At 33.0% G+C, this 16472-nt stretch overlaps 1 protein-coding gene across 6 annotated transcripts in view; it reads right to left on the bottom strand.

The window, feature by feature from the left end:
* LOC117100178 (protein O-linked-mannose beta-1,2-N-acetylglucosaminyltransferase 1-like) overlaps positions 1-16472 on the bottom strand; it is a 122835-nt gene that overhangs the window by 43537 nt on the left and 62826 nt on the right. For 5 of the 6 annotated variants that reach the window (XR_004444097.1, XM_033239762.1, XM_033239765.1 and 2 more), the window contains one exon: positions 10954-11099. Coding sequence is in view for 5 of the 6 variants with exons in the window: in XM_033239762.1 (XP_033095653.1) it covers positions 10954-11099 (146 nt within the window). In the remaining variant the exon portion in view is untranslated. Of the gene's footprint in view, positions 1-8939; positions 9087-10953; positions 11100-16472 lie in introns of those variants that run through there. The other variant, XM_033239766.1, reaches the window with a different exon arrangement.

Below are 16472 nucleotides of genomic sequence, written 5' to 3'. Positions count from 1 at the left end.
TGCTTTTGAATGGAAAGATCGTGCTTATATTATGGATGGTTGGGTAAATAAATTATATAACTGTGTGGAATAGGAATGTTTTATATTTGTCATTTTTTTTTTTTGGCTATAATTTATTCATTTATTTATTTTTTTTTGGTTTTTGCTGACGATTTGTATGTAGCATTTTTCTGTCATTTCTATTATATTATATATATTATATTATATTATATTATGAATAAAAAATCCTAAAAATATAAATTATACATCAAATGAAAGCTTATTCTATAAGCTTTCTTGGTTTTTGAAACATTTTTCTGTATAATTTACAGAAAGTTCCCAAAAATCCACCAGAACCACGTATACTCAAAAAGTGCAAAAAACCTAATTACACTGCAAAAGAATCCGGTATTCAAGGGTTTGCACTACAAAAGAATCCGGTATCCAGAGGGTTAAGTACGCGGCTGTCCCATGCCAAAACAACATAACTATTATATTTTTGTGCAGTTACGTTGTTTTACCTTGGAACGGCTGTCCGGCTGACTGAAAATGATCATTCTTTTTGCGGCTAGTATTTTATGTTGTGCGAGTTTTGCCAGAAATGTTACAGTATAAGATGTGAAAATTGACCACTATCAAAGCGACCTTTGGTAACCTAGACTATGTTCGGCTTACATTCAGATATGAAGATCAGTCATTGCAGGACCTGAGCCAACTTTAAAGTCGGACTAAAATTAGATCGGCTCTGGGCCGGCTTAAAATCTATTGTTTGTGCACAATTTAAAAAAGGTGGCCCTGAGACAGGTGGCTCTGGGAAAAAATGTTTAAGGGTTTTCCCAGTTTTAACATCAACAGTACAGTATATAAAAAAAGAAAATACTAAAATAGATAATACCGGTATCAAATATTTTACATAAAATTGCAATATGCTTCATCCTTTAATACTTAAATTAACAGTACAATGGCCTGCACAGAAGCCATACGGTATGTATGCTCGCCCTCGCATACTGTACCAATATCTACACATGAAATTGTTAACTCCTACACCAGTAATTTTCATTAAAAATGTTAAACATATTCTGGCAATCATCTGAAAATCACAACATTCAAAGACATGCATAATGAAATCAGCTATTAATTTAATAACGATAGTGGTTACAGATGGATATTAATATTTGTCAGCTGGCATCCATGCAGGACTTTAACTGTCAGGTCCCTGGAGACCTTGTAAAATGATATCAACACTTCATCAGATAAATGGAATGAACATAAGAAAAAATACTAGGTAAAGACAACTTAATTTCTTGCTTCAAACAAGGTATCCAGTCTGAAGAAGACAGCCTGTCAGACTTCTCAAGTACTACGGAATGTCCATATTTACTGTAGGACTATTTTCTAACTGAAATTTTGTCTAATTATGGACGTACGGAAATAGACAAAAATATCATAGACCTGGCCCATAAATAAATAGGTCCAGAACAATTATGACTTTCCTATAGGATCTCTGGTTACATTGTCCCTAGACAATTCATACTTGTCAGATTACTGATAAATTATTGTGAAAACCAAGAAAAAGTGGCCTGAAAATCTTCATCCTGTCCCATTTGTTTCGAAATTCCACATCAGATTACAGACAATCGGCCCCGAAGACGATCGGCCCCAAAAAAAGCAAAAAAAGAAGATCAGGTCCATTTTCAAAATAATTGAAATTCCATAATGCACTCCATACTGGCCAATTATTGGGTGGTACTATGGAAATATTTAATTTACTACAGAAATCTGAAGACATAGTTAGGGAAATGCATTTTATGAACTTGAGACGTCTGGCCTATGTAGTAGTGACCCTAGGTAAGTCGCGACCAGGACATCCCCCCTACCCCCGTATATATTTTTATATTTTGATTCAATTTTGTTTGATGTGAAATGAAAAGACTCATTTTTTAGCATATTTTTAATTTCTTACTTATTCTTATGGCTGTTGCAATAATTGTCATATTCTATTTTTAGTTATTTTAATTTTAAGTGATAATATTTGTATTAATGCTTTATATTTTATATTCTAATTCTTATCATCTTCTGCTGGATGGATCACCCTCATTAAATATGGTTAAAATAAAATAAAAAATAAAAAAAAAAAAAATATTAAAGAACTAAAACATACATAACAATAATCCTAAAAAAAAAAAAATTATTATTTTAATATAATATAAAAATAACGATGCTGATTATAAAAATCTAAAAATAATTAATAATTATGCATGATATTAACATAGATACATTAATAGGAAAATTAAAATATCAATAAAAATGGGGAAAAAAATATTATTTAAAGGTACTGTAGTAATGTTTTATATATTTATCGAAATCTCATGTTCTTTGGTATAATCCACCAACAGAAAAGCCCATTGGAAAGATGTAAAAATAAAACTAAAGAATAAAGAATTAGTTTGTGTAGCCAAAAAAGATATTTCATAGGATAACAATCCTTAGTAAAATACATTAGCTTTCATTCAAGTAGTGAACTTAATTAGGTGACTAACAACTGGCAGGGATACCCAGATAAATGTCATTTAAAATAAATAATCCAATTTCCATGACAGTTATCTGTCAACTAAAAGGATTATCTGTTAATCTGTATAAATAAACTAAATGGAATTAGATTTAATCTCTGATAAGCTACCAATTAATTATGGATTAAATATCATGTAATGTGGACTTCCTGTAATGTGGACTCTATAATCATTACTTAGCCTATTATACCAAACAAATAACTATCTACTGTAATGAACGATCACTTGAGCAATAATCTCAATAGTAATGATATCCATGGGCCATGCGTGTTGGAAGGGGAGTCATCATTTTGTTTTTTATGAGAGTGTCATAAACTAGAGGCAGATCTTAACCCTAAATTGGCAAAAATCACCACTTTACCTGTATGTATCTTGTGGGAGGAAAAAGGAGAAAAATGGATAATCCCCTAAATGTACCAGAGGTCATTCTCAACAAATTGAATATTGACCTTTTTATATTTTCAAGATAATTTTACTTTAAATTACATAATTCAAATTCTGAAAAGAACTGTTGTTTGTTGAGAATCATCCATGCAGTGTACCGCAATCATAAATATATTATTACTTCGCCATACATTAATCTTCAAACAATAGTACTGTACCAGTAATTTAAATTGAAATTTAAGTACGGTAAATAAAATAAATAACATTTTTTTATGTAAAATTTTCCTTAAACTTTTCGGGCATTCTGCAATTATATTTTTTTTCTTGTATTTTATCTAACTGACGTCTTTTGAATGGTTTTAATTACATTTTCTTGCTTTATCCAATCATACGGTATGTTTCAACTAATTGCAATAAAAGAATTTGAATTTGAATTTGAAATATCTAATTATGAAAATGTGTCTATTTGAATGATCTTTGGTATTAGCGACCAATCAGACTTTATACCCTCTGAAGTAAACAAGCTTACAATACTTCGGCTCTTCAATTGAAATATTCATGAATATGAACATTAAATAAACCAAATTAAGAATACAAATGTGCTAGCACATATGCTATAGCCATAAAAAAAAAAAAAAACAGTAAAAAAAACACGCTATAAAAACACACTAGTAGCAGCCATTTTTACATGTTACTCCAATATTATTATAATTTACAAATTTATTATTATTCCTCTGATGGTATTATTATTGTTATTATACATTATTACTATTAATTTCATTCTCTCATTTTGAATTATGTTGAGTCTCGATGCACTTGAATGCAGCAAGCTAATGCTCCACATTATGGAGACGACAATCTGCAATGTTGCATGAAGACAGGAATATTAAGGAAGAACAGAAAATGACAAAGTTAGTATTACATTACATTAATGTCGTACTCCTAGGATTGGTCCTGGAGATGACAGCCTTTTTCATGAAGCCTTTCCACTCTGGTCCGTCTAGAGCTTTCCTATGTAGTGCTCAAATGTTGTTGATACCAACAGTGTCCTATTAAAGGATTTAATGAATTGTCAGTCCATCTTTTAGGTGGAATTCTCTAGGTCTGTTTCCACGGATTCTGCAATTTCGTCTGATTTTAGGATATCTTCCATCATTCATGTTATGTGACCAACAATGACAGTTGTTTCATTTTTTACTTTTAGTATAAAAATAGAGAAAACTACGATGAAAACAGGTTTCTAATTAGTCTTTAGGCCAAATAAGATAAAAATTAAGTTTCTCATCCAGGTTTTGTGATACAGTAGTAACATGAGGCACCAATTCTTCTTTTCACACCTTTCACAAAGATGTCCACAATGTACACAGAATCAAATACGGTATCTAGGTGGATACATTTGAGTATATATAGGTAACTAAAACTATTAATACTAAATATTAATATCATTACAGTAATACAGTTCACCCTGCATTCTGTATTCTAGACGACCTTTGGGACCTAAAAATCTGGAGTGGTCTCGGTCTTCAGTATCCATAGGGTTAGCTACTGTGATGCGTTAGTATATTAAGATTGTTATTTGGTTCTTTGAAAAAAAGGTTTTGGAATTAGAGGGGTCCCGAATTGTGGCAAAGACAAGCCAAACCAGTCACTCATCGCAAAAATCGATTTTCAGTTATTAATACAATTGTAAAAAGTAAAATAAGAGCTATAAAATGGTAAAAGAATCATTGAAATCTGTTGTTTTGTTATGAATTTACAAGCGTTTAAGCATACAGCTGTTTAAAGAACAATATCTGAGAAATCGGCCTTCAAAGTTTATGATTTTGGGCATTTCTCAGGCAGAAACCATCACCAAATTGTTAAAAATTGTTGTTTTAACATTGAAAATGGGGAAAATAACAGCATATCATGATGTATAGCTATATAATTTATAAAGGTTAGTTTAGTGCAATAAAATAGATTTCACAAATTTGACATTTCAGCATGTTTTGGCCATTATCTCTGAAACATGATTTGCGACGAGTGACTGGTTTGGCTTAGAGGGTGCACTGTACTATCATTAATGTTTTATTCACTAGCTTTAATTTCAACGTCAATTTCACAAAACCAAAGCAGGCATACAGGTTCTTCAAGCATTTGTTTTATTATTATTCAATCAAAAACTAAACTGTAATCTGCCATTAATAGGTTGGCTTCCCCACTGACAAAAAATCAAACGTACGTAAGGAAATATTTGGAAATAAATAGTATTTGTAAAGCAACGGACACACATAACACTATAAACAGTTGAATATTATTAACAATCTATAGGTACTGTGAGCTAACTGGATACTTTATGGTCTAGGAGATAACAATCATTTCTATACATTCTTTTATGATTGAAGCATAATACAGAATGCATTACTTATTAGAATAAAGAGTGTTTGACATTCTGAATAGTAGAAGGTTCTACTCCCACAATATTTATAAATCAATAAATTCTAAATCCAGCGATAACCTGGTGTGTTCCCCTAACATGGTAATGTTTTTCATTTTTCTTTTTCTACGAAAAGAAACATAGCATAGAGATTTGAAGTAAGATTACAAGTTGGTAACTATGCAACCAAATAGACAATTGCATGTGAGTGAAGAATAGAAACGTCTTTTTTCTTTATTTTTGGCAAACATTCTACGAAAGAAACAGTATTGCAAGTAAACATAGAGGTTGGTAACTATGCAACCAAATAGACAATTGCATGTGAGAGAAGAATAGAAACGTCTTTTTTCTTTATTTTTGGCAAACATTCTACGAAAGAAACAGTATTACAAGTAAACATAGAGGTTGGTAACTATGCAACCAAATAGACAATTGCATGTGAGAGAAGAAGAGAAACGTCTTTTTTCTTTATTTTTGGCAAATATTCCATGAAAAGAAACAAAAAAAGATTTTAAATACCGGTATGATTCGAGTATAGAATATCAATATAAAGTATACTGTACATACAGTAGTGCTCCTCCTAACTGAAAAGAAAGGCAAAATGCCCATTTAAAATAATATTACATTTACAATACATTTTTGAGAAATAAATATGTTCCTTACTATATTTCCAAAAACTGCAAATTTCAAAAAAGCGGATTCTACAACTACAGTTCAAGGTCTCTTTCCCCTCCATCTGCCTTTCCCCATATTTTTTTTTTTTAATTAGTTGAATCACCCCACGCCAGATATTAAACCAATAAGTACTGTAGGCCTACCCATAAGATGAGAATTTTTTTCTACTTTGTTTAGCAAACCCTTCTACAGCCAATAATAGTGACTTCGAATATAAATAAAATATCATTTTTGGCTAGCTAGTGCACCCTCCACCAATAAAAAATGGAAATTTCAGAAAAAAAAAACAAACAAAACATTTCTATTTATTAATTACAACAGACTCCGCTCCCATAAAATCACCATAAAATTTTATTTTCTTTTACTCATACACATAGATGCTTTTGGCAAAAATCGTTTTGCTAAATAATAAACTAAAATTTTATTTTTATTTTTTTCCGCCCTCCACTGACGATCTTTGAAAAAAAAAGTTTGCTCAACATTAAACAAGTCATGCTTATAATTTAATTTACCCATGAAATAATTTGTAATAATGGTTTTTTGCTAGCAAGTTTCAATGGTAAACTCTCAATTCTTTCTCCTGCGTTCTTCAATTTTGGTAAAAGTTCTTTCCACTTATAAAGTATAATCAATATCATCATTCTTTTTCTTCCTCTAGGTCTTTTATTTTCCTTGATCCATGCTACTTAATAGCATCAAGTTATTACTATACCACTACAGAATACAACATAACCATTCAACTAAACAAACCTACCGATGCAAGTCGTACCGTAAACAAGTCATTAGGGTACGAGTATATCAAGCAGACTTCACACACAAAATTATAGCAGCAAAATTGACACACAAACGTGATAAACGACACATAAACACGTATAGAAGACGACATTATGGAGACAATAATCTGAAATGGTGCGTGTTAAGATAAAATGACGAAGAACAGAAAATGATAAAGTTGGTATCAAAGTAGTGAAGATGTCCAAACTATGATCAAAACAGGTTTCAAACTGGTCTTTGGCCAGTTTCTCATCCAGGTTTTATGAGAGAGTAGCATGAGGCGTCTACTGTTCACCCCCTTCACAAAGATATACACATTATACACAGTCAAATATCTAGGACGATGTCATGCCTAGAAAAGCCTGCATGTATTGCTATGGGATTTGTACATTTCTATTAGTATTTTTCCATAGGAAAAAGTGTTTAAAATGGAAGCATTCCAGCCTTGATTGGTGGTGCCAACAAAGTCCATTCACACACATTTTCATTACTCATATTTAAATACTCTGAGGCTGGGAGAGTAGAAGAACATCTTTTTTTTTTTATTTTTGGCCTTTTGTATCTGAGTCAGGAAGCCAAAAATGTGCCAATTGCTTGCAGTGATATGATATAAACAGCTGTTTTAAAGTGCACTACAACTTAGCTGCTAAGTTTAAACATGGAGGGTTTAAATATTAGGTAGTAAACAAAAGTTTTGAAATGAAATTTAATGCTACATTGGTTCTACGCTTTTTTTTTCTCTGCTATGTTTACCTACATATCATTTTCCCAAAGGCACTTTTTAAGCTGTTAATAGACTTAACAGCTTACAATGTTTCTCAAGTGTCAAAGTTTCTTCAGTTTCAAGTTCAGTAAAAGGATTTTTCTTTCGTTTTATTGCAATTTGATTGCAGCCTACAGGCGGACATTCCATTCTGCAATATTGACAGAATTTTGTAATCTGCTTATTTCTAGTTTGATACGGAAGTCACAGCTACTTCATCATTTATTTTGAAAAACTACATCTTGGAAGACGATCAAATGTAATGCTGAAAGACATTTATTTATGTTGTTTAATATGTTTTATAAAGAAAAATAGATTCTGAGTGAATAAATGTCAGAACCATATCGTAATCTAATTCGAACTATGGTTCCTCAGGCAAACCCATATCCCTTGAAATGTTTGGAACTTGAAGTCTGGAGGTAAACTTTAGATGTTGGAAGATTATCAAATGTCAAAAGACATTTATTTATGTGGTGTAACATGTTTTATAAAGAAAAAATGATTTTGAGCGAATAAATGTCTAACTACAGAACCGTATGATAATTCAAATTGTAGTTCCTCAAGCAAACCCATATCCCTTGCCATTTTTATAACATGAAGTTGGTCAAATCTTAAGGTAAGTTTTAATCTTAGGATCATGGAAGACGATCAAATGTATGGTAATGTCAAAAGACATGTATTTATGTTGACTAACATGTTTTTATATAAAAAAAAAAGTTCTGAGTAAATGAATGTCAAACTACTGTCAGTAAAGAACCATGTAGTAATTTGAACTGTGGTTCCTCAGGCAAACCCACATCTAATCCCTTGAAATTTATTAAACATGAGGTTTGGCCAAATTTCCATATGCTTTAATTTCAGGACCAGAATAATACCAACAAATCCAATACAGTAGAGTACTTGATGTCCAGCCCAGTTGAAACACTAAAACTACAGTGCCAAATAACAACTAAAACTTTTGTCTTGGCCTTGATTTATGCTGAACTATCTTGGACATAATTCTTTTCTACAGAAAAGAAAAGTAATTCCAAATTAAATTTGTTGCTGAAACAGCTCTGAAAATATTCAAATTTGTTCTATTGAATCCAACAAAACTGTTGGGCCTTGCAAAAAATTGTTGTAGATATTTCGTATTCTCAATAATATACAAAAGATCTTGAATATCATATAACATAAAAACACTGTCAGCAAGTTGAAGCAGAGGCAAAAATCATATACAGTAGAACATTTGCAACAGATATGTATACATGTGATGACCAATCAATCGACAGGATTGAACAACTGTAGTTTTATTAGAAAAGACAACTGCCCACACAGTGGGTGGTGGATCCCACATGGGCTCTTAAATGCAAATATTATGATCAAACTCATACTTTACCTGTGTTCCATCTACAGATATGGCAACCTTATTGGCGCTGGACAGAACTTCAATTTCCATCTCTCGGGGGATATTCTCCAAGTTTTCGGACTCTTCATCATCAGGAGGCGGCGCATTTCTTGGGGCCTCTCTTGGATCAGTTCCACCTAATACGCAACGGAAGACATAAAATTTGACCGATAATTTGAATATTTTTGAATCGAGTGTTTGTATTCTATTTTAAATTGAAGCAGCCACAGTTGCATTTGGCTCACATATTCTACTGTTTCTCAGCACAATCTAGGCTCATGAATTAAAACATGAGGGGAAAAGAGCAGCAAGATTTTCTTTTTCTTTCTTTATGATAAAATTGACATTAAAATGTACAATGCATTTGTTTTATTCAGTTCATTTATTTTTATTACAAAAACAAGAACACACAGAGGTAACTTATACTGCAAAATGGTACAAAGTAAAATCATTATGTAAAGTGAATAAATTTAAGACCAATCCAAATGTTTCAGTGGGTTCTGAATACAAATAAAACACTGGAAATTGCTCTTAAATTTTATAAAAGTTTTAATACACTTGTAGTGGCATAAGCATTAACGTTTTAGACTAGTGCGCCCTCAGTTTTTAAAGTAGTTATAATGACCTAATGATATTGTTTAAACCAAAAAAAAAAAAAAATACTTGTTTAGCGTCACCGCCCGACCCTGATTTTCTAGCCGCCTTTCATTTTTTTTTCTTTGTTGTAAAAAATGTGATGAAAATCGACTAAAAAATGCCGATAATAGAGGAAAAAACTATCGTTTTTTTCATCTTCAGCACAGGGAACAAGATGTGAAGTGCGCCACCAACATTACAAGTGTGTTTTTTTCTGCAGAAAAAAAAAATTGATTCCCTTACATGTGCTTGTTGACAGAAATCGCGGACGATTTGATCGGAAGTACTGTATAGCACTTTAGGCCTACATGTTTATATTTGGTTCTTTTTAGATAATAAACAATGTTTTAAATATGACAATATTAAAGTACTACGAAGATAAATAATAGTTTAAGCCCTACTAACTAGGCCTACACCCTAGTATGGCTAGGCCTATTGGCCTAGGCCTAGCCTAGCACTGCAGCACTTAGCCTATGGAACCACAATGCCTATTAAAATAAATATTGTACAAACAAATCTTTTATGTAAAATTTAGTGTCTGTTATGGCCATTGTCAAAGATTTGGCTTGGCAACAATGCAGTTTTTGAAATCTCTAGGCCTAAGAAGCCTACACAGTAGGGCCTAGGCTAGGCCCGCAAAAAAAAAAACAAGCCAACAAATCCACACATCTAGACTGCAAATTTCAGATGGTGTGATGCTAAGCAAGTATATTTTATTTTTTGGCCTTATGAGAAGCTACGCAAGGCGAAGCAACTGTCTCTTATACACATCTAGATGTGTATAAGAGACAGGCATACGGAACCACAATGCCTATTAAATTAAATATTGTAGAAACAAATCTTTTATGTAAAATTTAGTGTCTGTTATGGCCATTGTCAAAGATTTGGCTTGCATGCAGTTTTTGAAATCTCTAGGCCTAAGAAGCCTACACAGTAGGGCCTAGGCTACAGTAGGCCAGGCCAGGCCAGCAAAACAAAAAAAACAAACCAACAAATCCCCCCCTGCCCCTGCAAATTTCAGATGGTGTGATGCTAAGCAAGCATATTTTATCTTTGGCCTTATAGAGAAGCTACGCAAGGCGAAGCAAGCTAGTGTGTATTGTTAACTATCTATATAGAACGAAACGGAATAAGGCTCCGAGGGCTATGATTGGTATTACAAGATGTTCAGGAACTAGAAGATAAACAGCTGTCTCTTATACACATCTAGATGTGTATAAGAGACAGGATATGTATACATGTGATGACCAATCAATCGACAGGATTGAACAACTGTAGTTTTATTAGAAAAGACAACTGCCCACACAGTGGGTGGTGGATCCCACATGGGCTCTTAAATGCAAATATTATGATCAAACTCATACTTTACCTGTGTTCCATCTACAGATATGGCAACCTTATTGGCGCTGGACAGAACTTCAATTTCCATCTCTCGGGGGATATTCTCCAAGTTTTCGGACTCTTCATCATCAGGAGGCGGCGCATTTCTTGGGGCCTCTCTTGGATCAGTTCCACCTAATATGCAACGGAAGACATAAAATTTGACCGATAATTTGAATATTTTTGAATCGAGTGTTTGTATTCTATTTTAAATTGAAGCAGCCACAGTTGCATTTGGCTCACATACTCCACTGTTTCTCAGCACAATCTAGGCTCATGAATTAAAACACGAGAGGAAAAGAGTAGCAAGATTTTCTTTTTCTTTCTTTATGATAGAATTGACATTAAACTGTACAATGCATTTGTTTTATTCAGTTCACTTTTTTTTTTATTACAAAAACAACACACAGAGGTAACTTATACTGCAAAATGGTACAAAGTAAAATCATTATGTAAAGTGAAAAAATTTAAGACCAATCCAAATGTTTCAGTGGGTTCTGAATACAAATAAAACACTGGAAATTGCTCTTAAATTTTATAAAAGTTTTAATACACTTGTAGCGGCATAAGCATTAACGTTTTAGGCTAGTGCGCCCTCAGTTTTTAAAGTATTTATAATGACCCAATGATATTGTTTAGGCCGAAAAAAAAAAATACTTGCTTAGCGTCACCGCCCAACCCTGATTTTCTAGCCGCTTTTCATTTTTTTCCCTTTGTTGTAAAAAATGTGATGAAAATCGACTAAAAAATGCCGATGATAGAGGAAAAAACTATCGTTTTTTCATCTTCAGCACAGGGAACAAGATGTGAAGTGCACCACCAACATTACAAGTGTGTTTTTTTCTGCAGAAAAAGAAATTTATTCCCTCACATGTGCTTGTTGACAGAAATCGCGGACGATTTGATCGGAAGTATAGCACTTTAGGCCTACATGTTTTTATTTGGTTCTTTTTAGATAATAAACAATGTTTCAAATATGACAATATTAAAGTACTACGAAGACAAATAATAGGTTACGCCCTACTAACTAGGCCTACACCCTAGTATGGCTAGGCCTACTGTACTCTCCGAGGCCTAGCCTAGCACTGCAGCACTTAGCATACGGAACCACAATGCCTATTAAATTAAATATTGTAGAAACAAATCTTTTATGTAAAATTTAGTGTCTGTTATGGCCATTGTCAAAGATTTGGCTTGCATGCAGTTTTTGAAATCTCTAGGCCTAAGAAGCCTACACAGTAGGGCCTAGGCTACAGTAGGCCAGGCCAGGCCAGCAAAACAAAAAAAACAAACCAACAAATCCCCCCCTGCCCCTGCAAATTTCAGATGGTGTGATGCTAAGCAAGCATATTTTATCTTTGGCCTTATAGAGAAGCTACGCAAGGCGAAGCAAGCTAGTGTGTATTGTTAACTATCTATATAGAACGAAACGGAATAAGGCTCCGAGGGCTATGATTGGTATTACAAGATGTTCAGGAACTAGAAGATAAACAGTTGGTAAATATTCTTTGATTAATGAGTTAATTAATGTTACATTATTGTGAAGAATATTACAGAACTAATTATTTTCTGTTGATTTTTACATGATTTTTTACTGTTGGTTTTCAGTGAACCACACACACACACACACACACACACACACACACACACACACAGACTCACAGTGTACAGAGCCACATTCATTTTATTGAAGAATAAACGTGCGTTCAAACAGTTAAATCTAGTAGAAGCGTCTTATTTTTAGATTACCGTACACAGATACAACACTCATTCCATTTTGAAATTATTAATATTGTGCACGCTTGTGACAATACTATACGCTAGATTTTTGCTATGTACCAGTAGGCCTACCTCCCAGTTCAGTTTAAGAAAAAAAAAATACAGTACAAAAAACTATAGAAGTAGACTTTAAGATTTTGTAGATAAACGTGGTTAAACATAATTGTATACTGTATGAATTGATTAAAATATTTAAGAGTTTGATTTAAGGGAGAAGCGAGTTCTAATTATCATACCACAATAAAATGTATGCCATTATTTGACTTGCCAATAACTTTAAAAGCACCGATAATATCTGGTTACACAGATATAGAGGGTTAATGAATAGAGTAAACAAATACACCATATTTTTCAATCTGCTTTAAGAACAATCTCATTAACATTTCAACAGGAAGCAATGCATGAGGTGAAACCTTGCTAGCAAATGAGTGCAGGTGTTTGAAACATCACCAATTGACCCTAAACATGACCTGATTCACAGCCTGCCCTTGCAGGATAAGAAGTACCCTGGACATTACACATGACACATCGATAAACATATGTACTGTTACTGATACCTAGATAGGTAATCAAAACAATGTGATATATGAATGATGCAGATACAAATTATTAAATATTTATCATTATTATTCCACAACAGAAGGATTTACTATTAGTAATATAAAGTAAATCTCTTTGAGAGGCTTAGGGAGGGGGTCATACTTTTAGTTGGGAGGAAAAAACCCTGCTGTGGCAGGGATTTGAACCCAGGATCCCAGGATCGGAAGGCAAACATCCCACCAACCTATTCAACTACAGTTTATACTACACTTTGATTTTTAACGTAGTATTCCAAAACTTATCTAATACAGTATGCCATACAGTACTGTATGAAAGCAAAGATTTCCCAAATAATAGAAGGTTGAAGGGGAAAAGGGGTGTAAATATTATTTATTTATCTATTTCAACAATATTTTGTGAGAGTGTTCATCATGAAGAGTTGATCAATTTGAGACCTCAGTACCATACATGCAAAAGACTATAGAATATAAAGATTTCTCTCTGGGAAAAGGGCATGATCTGAATGGTTCAAAGTGAATGATATTTACTTATTGTACATTTCTATGAATGACTAGAGCTAGAATTTTCTCCCTATATACTACAGTATGCATTTTTTATATTAAAACTATGCGTCACAGTCACTGAGGTATGACATCATCCCTTTTTTTTAAATAACCTTAAAAATAAAGTGAGTATAGAATTATATGTTGACATTACTGTGACTTGAAAGAACTAATATGGATGATTTATTCTGCATTGTAAGGTGATACAGAGAAGGAAGAGGTATCAGATAGTATCCAAACGTTTTACAACAAATCTTTCTACTTCATGTATGTCTTCATACATTACCATCAAATATTTGCATATTTTGCCAAAATATAACGCACAGTCACCATGTACAAAATAATTTGTCGAATGCAAAAAATGATTTACTTTAATATAGAGTAGATAGAAATGTTATGAATGATATTCAAAAGAAATTAATAGGTATGCAGTGATGCAATTCAAATACATTATGTAAGACACCATTTATTTATTTTTTTCAAAGAGTTGACAATTCATCACACATTTTCCTAATTACAATAATTAAATTAGGGGTTGAATTAGGTCAGGTATTACCGTGGTGATGATAACAATGCTTTTAAGGTGAGGTATTGATATCTAGGTTACACAATTCATATTACATAATATTCGCTTGTATAATACTTCAAAAGGTTTTGCCAATTAACCCATCAATATCAATCAACTTCATGTAATAATCTGAGGTTGGAATTAGGTTAGAGGTCGGAATTAGGTTAGAGGTCATTCTGGATATGATACCATGAGTTTGTCAGTCAGACTAGTCTAGTGCTGTCATCCAGGTTTCTCAAGTTAAATCATGCGTCTTCATCACTGCAGGGCTGACCCAGATAATCTTGGACAGCGAATTTCAAAATTTGCAAAAATCTATGATGTGATAGTTGAGACAGGAGCGAGTTGTCTAGTATTACAGAAGCATTTAAAAGTGATGAATTTCAGAGCACAAGACATTACGTTCATAAGTTAAAAAGGAAATTGGGTAAGATCACTTTGTTAACTTCAGAAAGCAGCACGGAATATTTCAATAATGCTTTGTAAAATAATCTGTATCATCAAATGCAATGTTGTGAGGCTCCCTATGGTGAAATTTACTATGCTTTTAAAAAAGCATTTTTTTTTTTCAAATATCAAAGCAGTTTTCAATATCAGTGAAGAGTTTTCCTAACCGATCATTGTGTAGCTCATTCCTCTGACAAGTGGATTGGAGGAAGGGTAAAAAATGTGTGTGCTCAAACCTGTAATACCAAGATGATATTTTATTGCAGTATTTCACAAATCACTTTGATAGTAAGAAACACCCACCTTATGTCCCCCTTACACAGTACTTCTATTATTGAATTGTATCAATAATATATTTTATCATATGCAGAAACATTAAATTTAGGTAGAAATAGAATCTGGAGCAATAGCAGTTATGTGCAGAAGGATATGTCTGTAGTTAAACTGGTAATTACTGTCAAAATAGATGGAAGAATAGGAGAACACACTGAAACAATAAACAATGTTGTTAAGAAAACAGGTTGTAGCTTGACTTGAAAGTGAATTACAATACCCAAGATGATCATAGGCTGATTGTAAACTAAAAACCTCTTATGCCCACAGTATAATAAGAAGTTTTATAATGTTGACCTATTTTATGGAAACTTTACTGTTCAAATCTTTACTATCGAAGTTAGAAATAGAACACAATCTGAGAAAAACTTGATCTCAAGTCTTGCAATCATATGGTTCATGTTGGACAAGCTGTGGAAAAGGTTTGGCACTGCTGAAACAGTTTGGTTCTCCCACCAAAGTTGGGGTTGCAATCCCTCGCTGTACATTTCGCTTGTGTCCATGAGCAAGGCACTTCATCTGCATTGCTTCTCTCCACCCAGGAGTATAAATGGGTACCTGGTGGGGTTGCCTGCTCCAGCCTGCGCTGATTACAGTTTAGCAACACTTCAGCTTGTGACCCAATGACCAGGGAAAGAAACTACATTGTATCTGCATAGAAAGGTGTATACATATATAAACAAATAATAAATATATACAAATACGAGCTAAAACTTTATTGTACAGGTTGTACAGATAAAACTTTATAGCTTTCCGGTATAAAGCCACACAACTTCCTTCAGAACCAAACTAGAGAATTGAACACGCCATCCCAAACCTTCACTCTAAGGACCGCATAGGCAAAAACATTCTGGATCCCCTATGCCTCTTATAACTTTGTTTGATTCTCAACATATAATCAAGTACATTTTCATACAGTGTATTGTGTAAAAATAAAAACATTTCATCATAACAGAAAACTGTTTAATGAGGAATTTTTAGGAGACTATCAAAGAAAGTTAAAATTTACAGAAACTCAAAAAATGGTCATGGCTTCCCAAATGTATGATGATATACCAGTCCATGTCAATACACCAAGTGTAATGGTAGTTATAGTATAAAGCATAATACAACTATTCTTCTAAGAAGATAATGCTGAAAATCATAAACAGGATACAAGGCACATACTATAAAATTTAAAACTAGTTTGGATTTCAAAAAGGACAAGAGAAACAACAATTGCAACGCCTTTAGGGTTTATATATTTTCAGAAAAGTCTACTGAATATGGGGAGTGTTT

The sequence above is a fragment of the Anneissia japonica genome, unplaced genomic scaffold (genome assembly GCF_011630105.1).
Source record: "Anneissia japonica isolate Jap-2015-1 unplaced genomic scaffold, ASM1163010v1 scaffold324_len738069_cov173, whole genome shotgun sequence".
NCBI classification, from domain to species: Eukaryota; Metazoa; Echinodermata; class Crinoidea; order Comatulida; family Comatulidae; genus Anneissia; species Anneissia japonica.
Note: the sequence above shows the minus strand (reverse complement) of the source record. Positions and strands in the feature narration are given on the sequence as shown.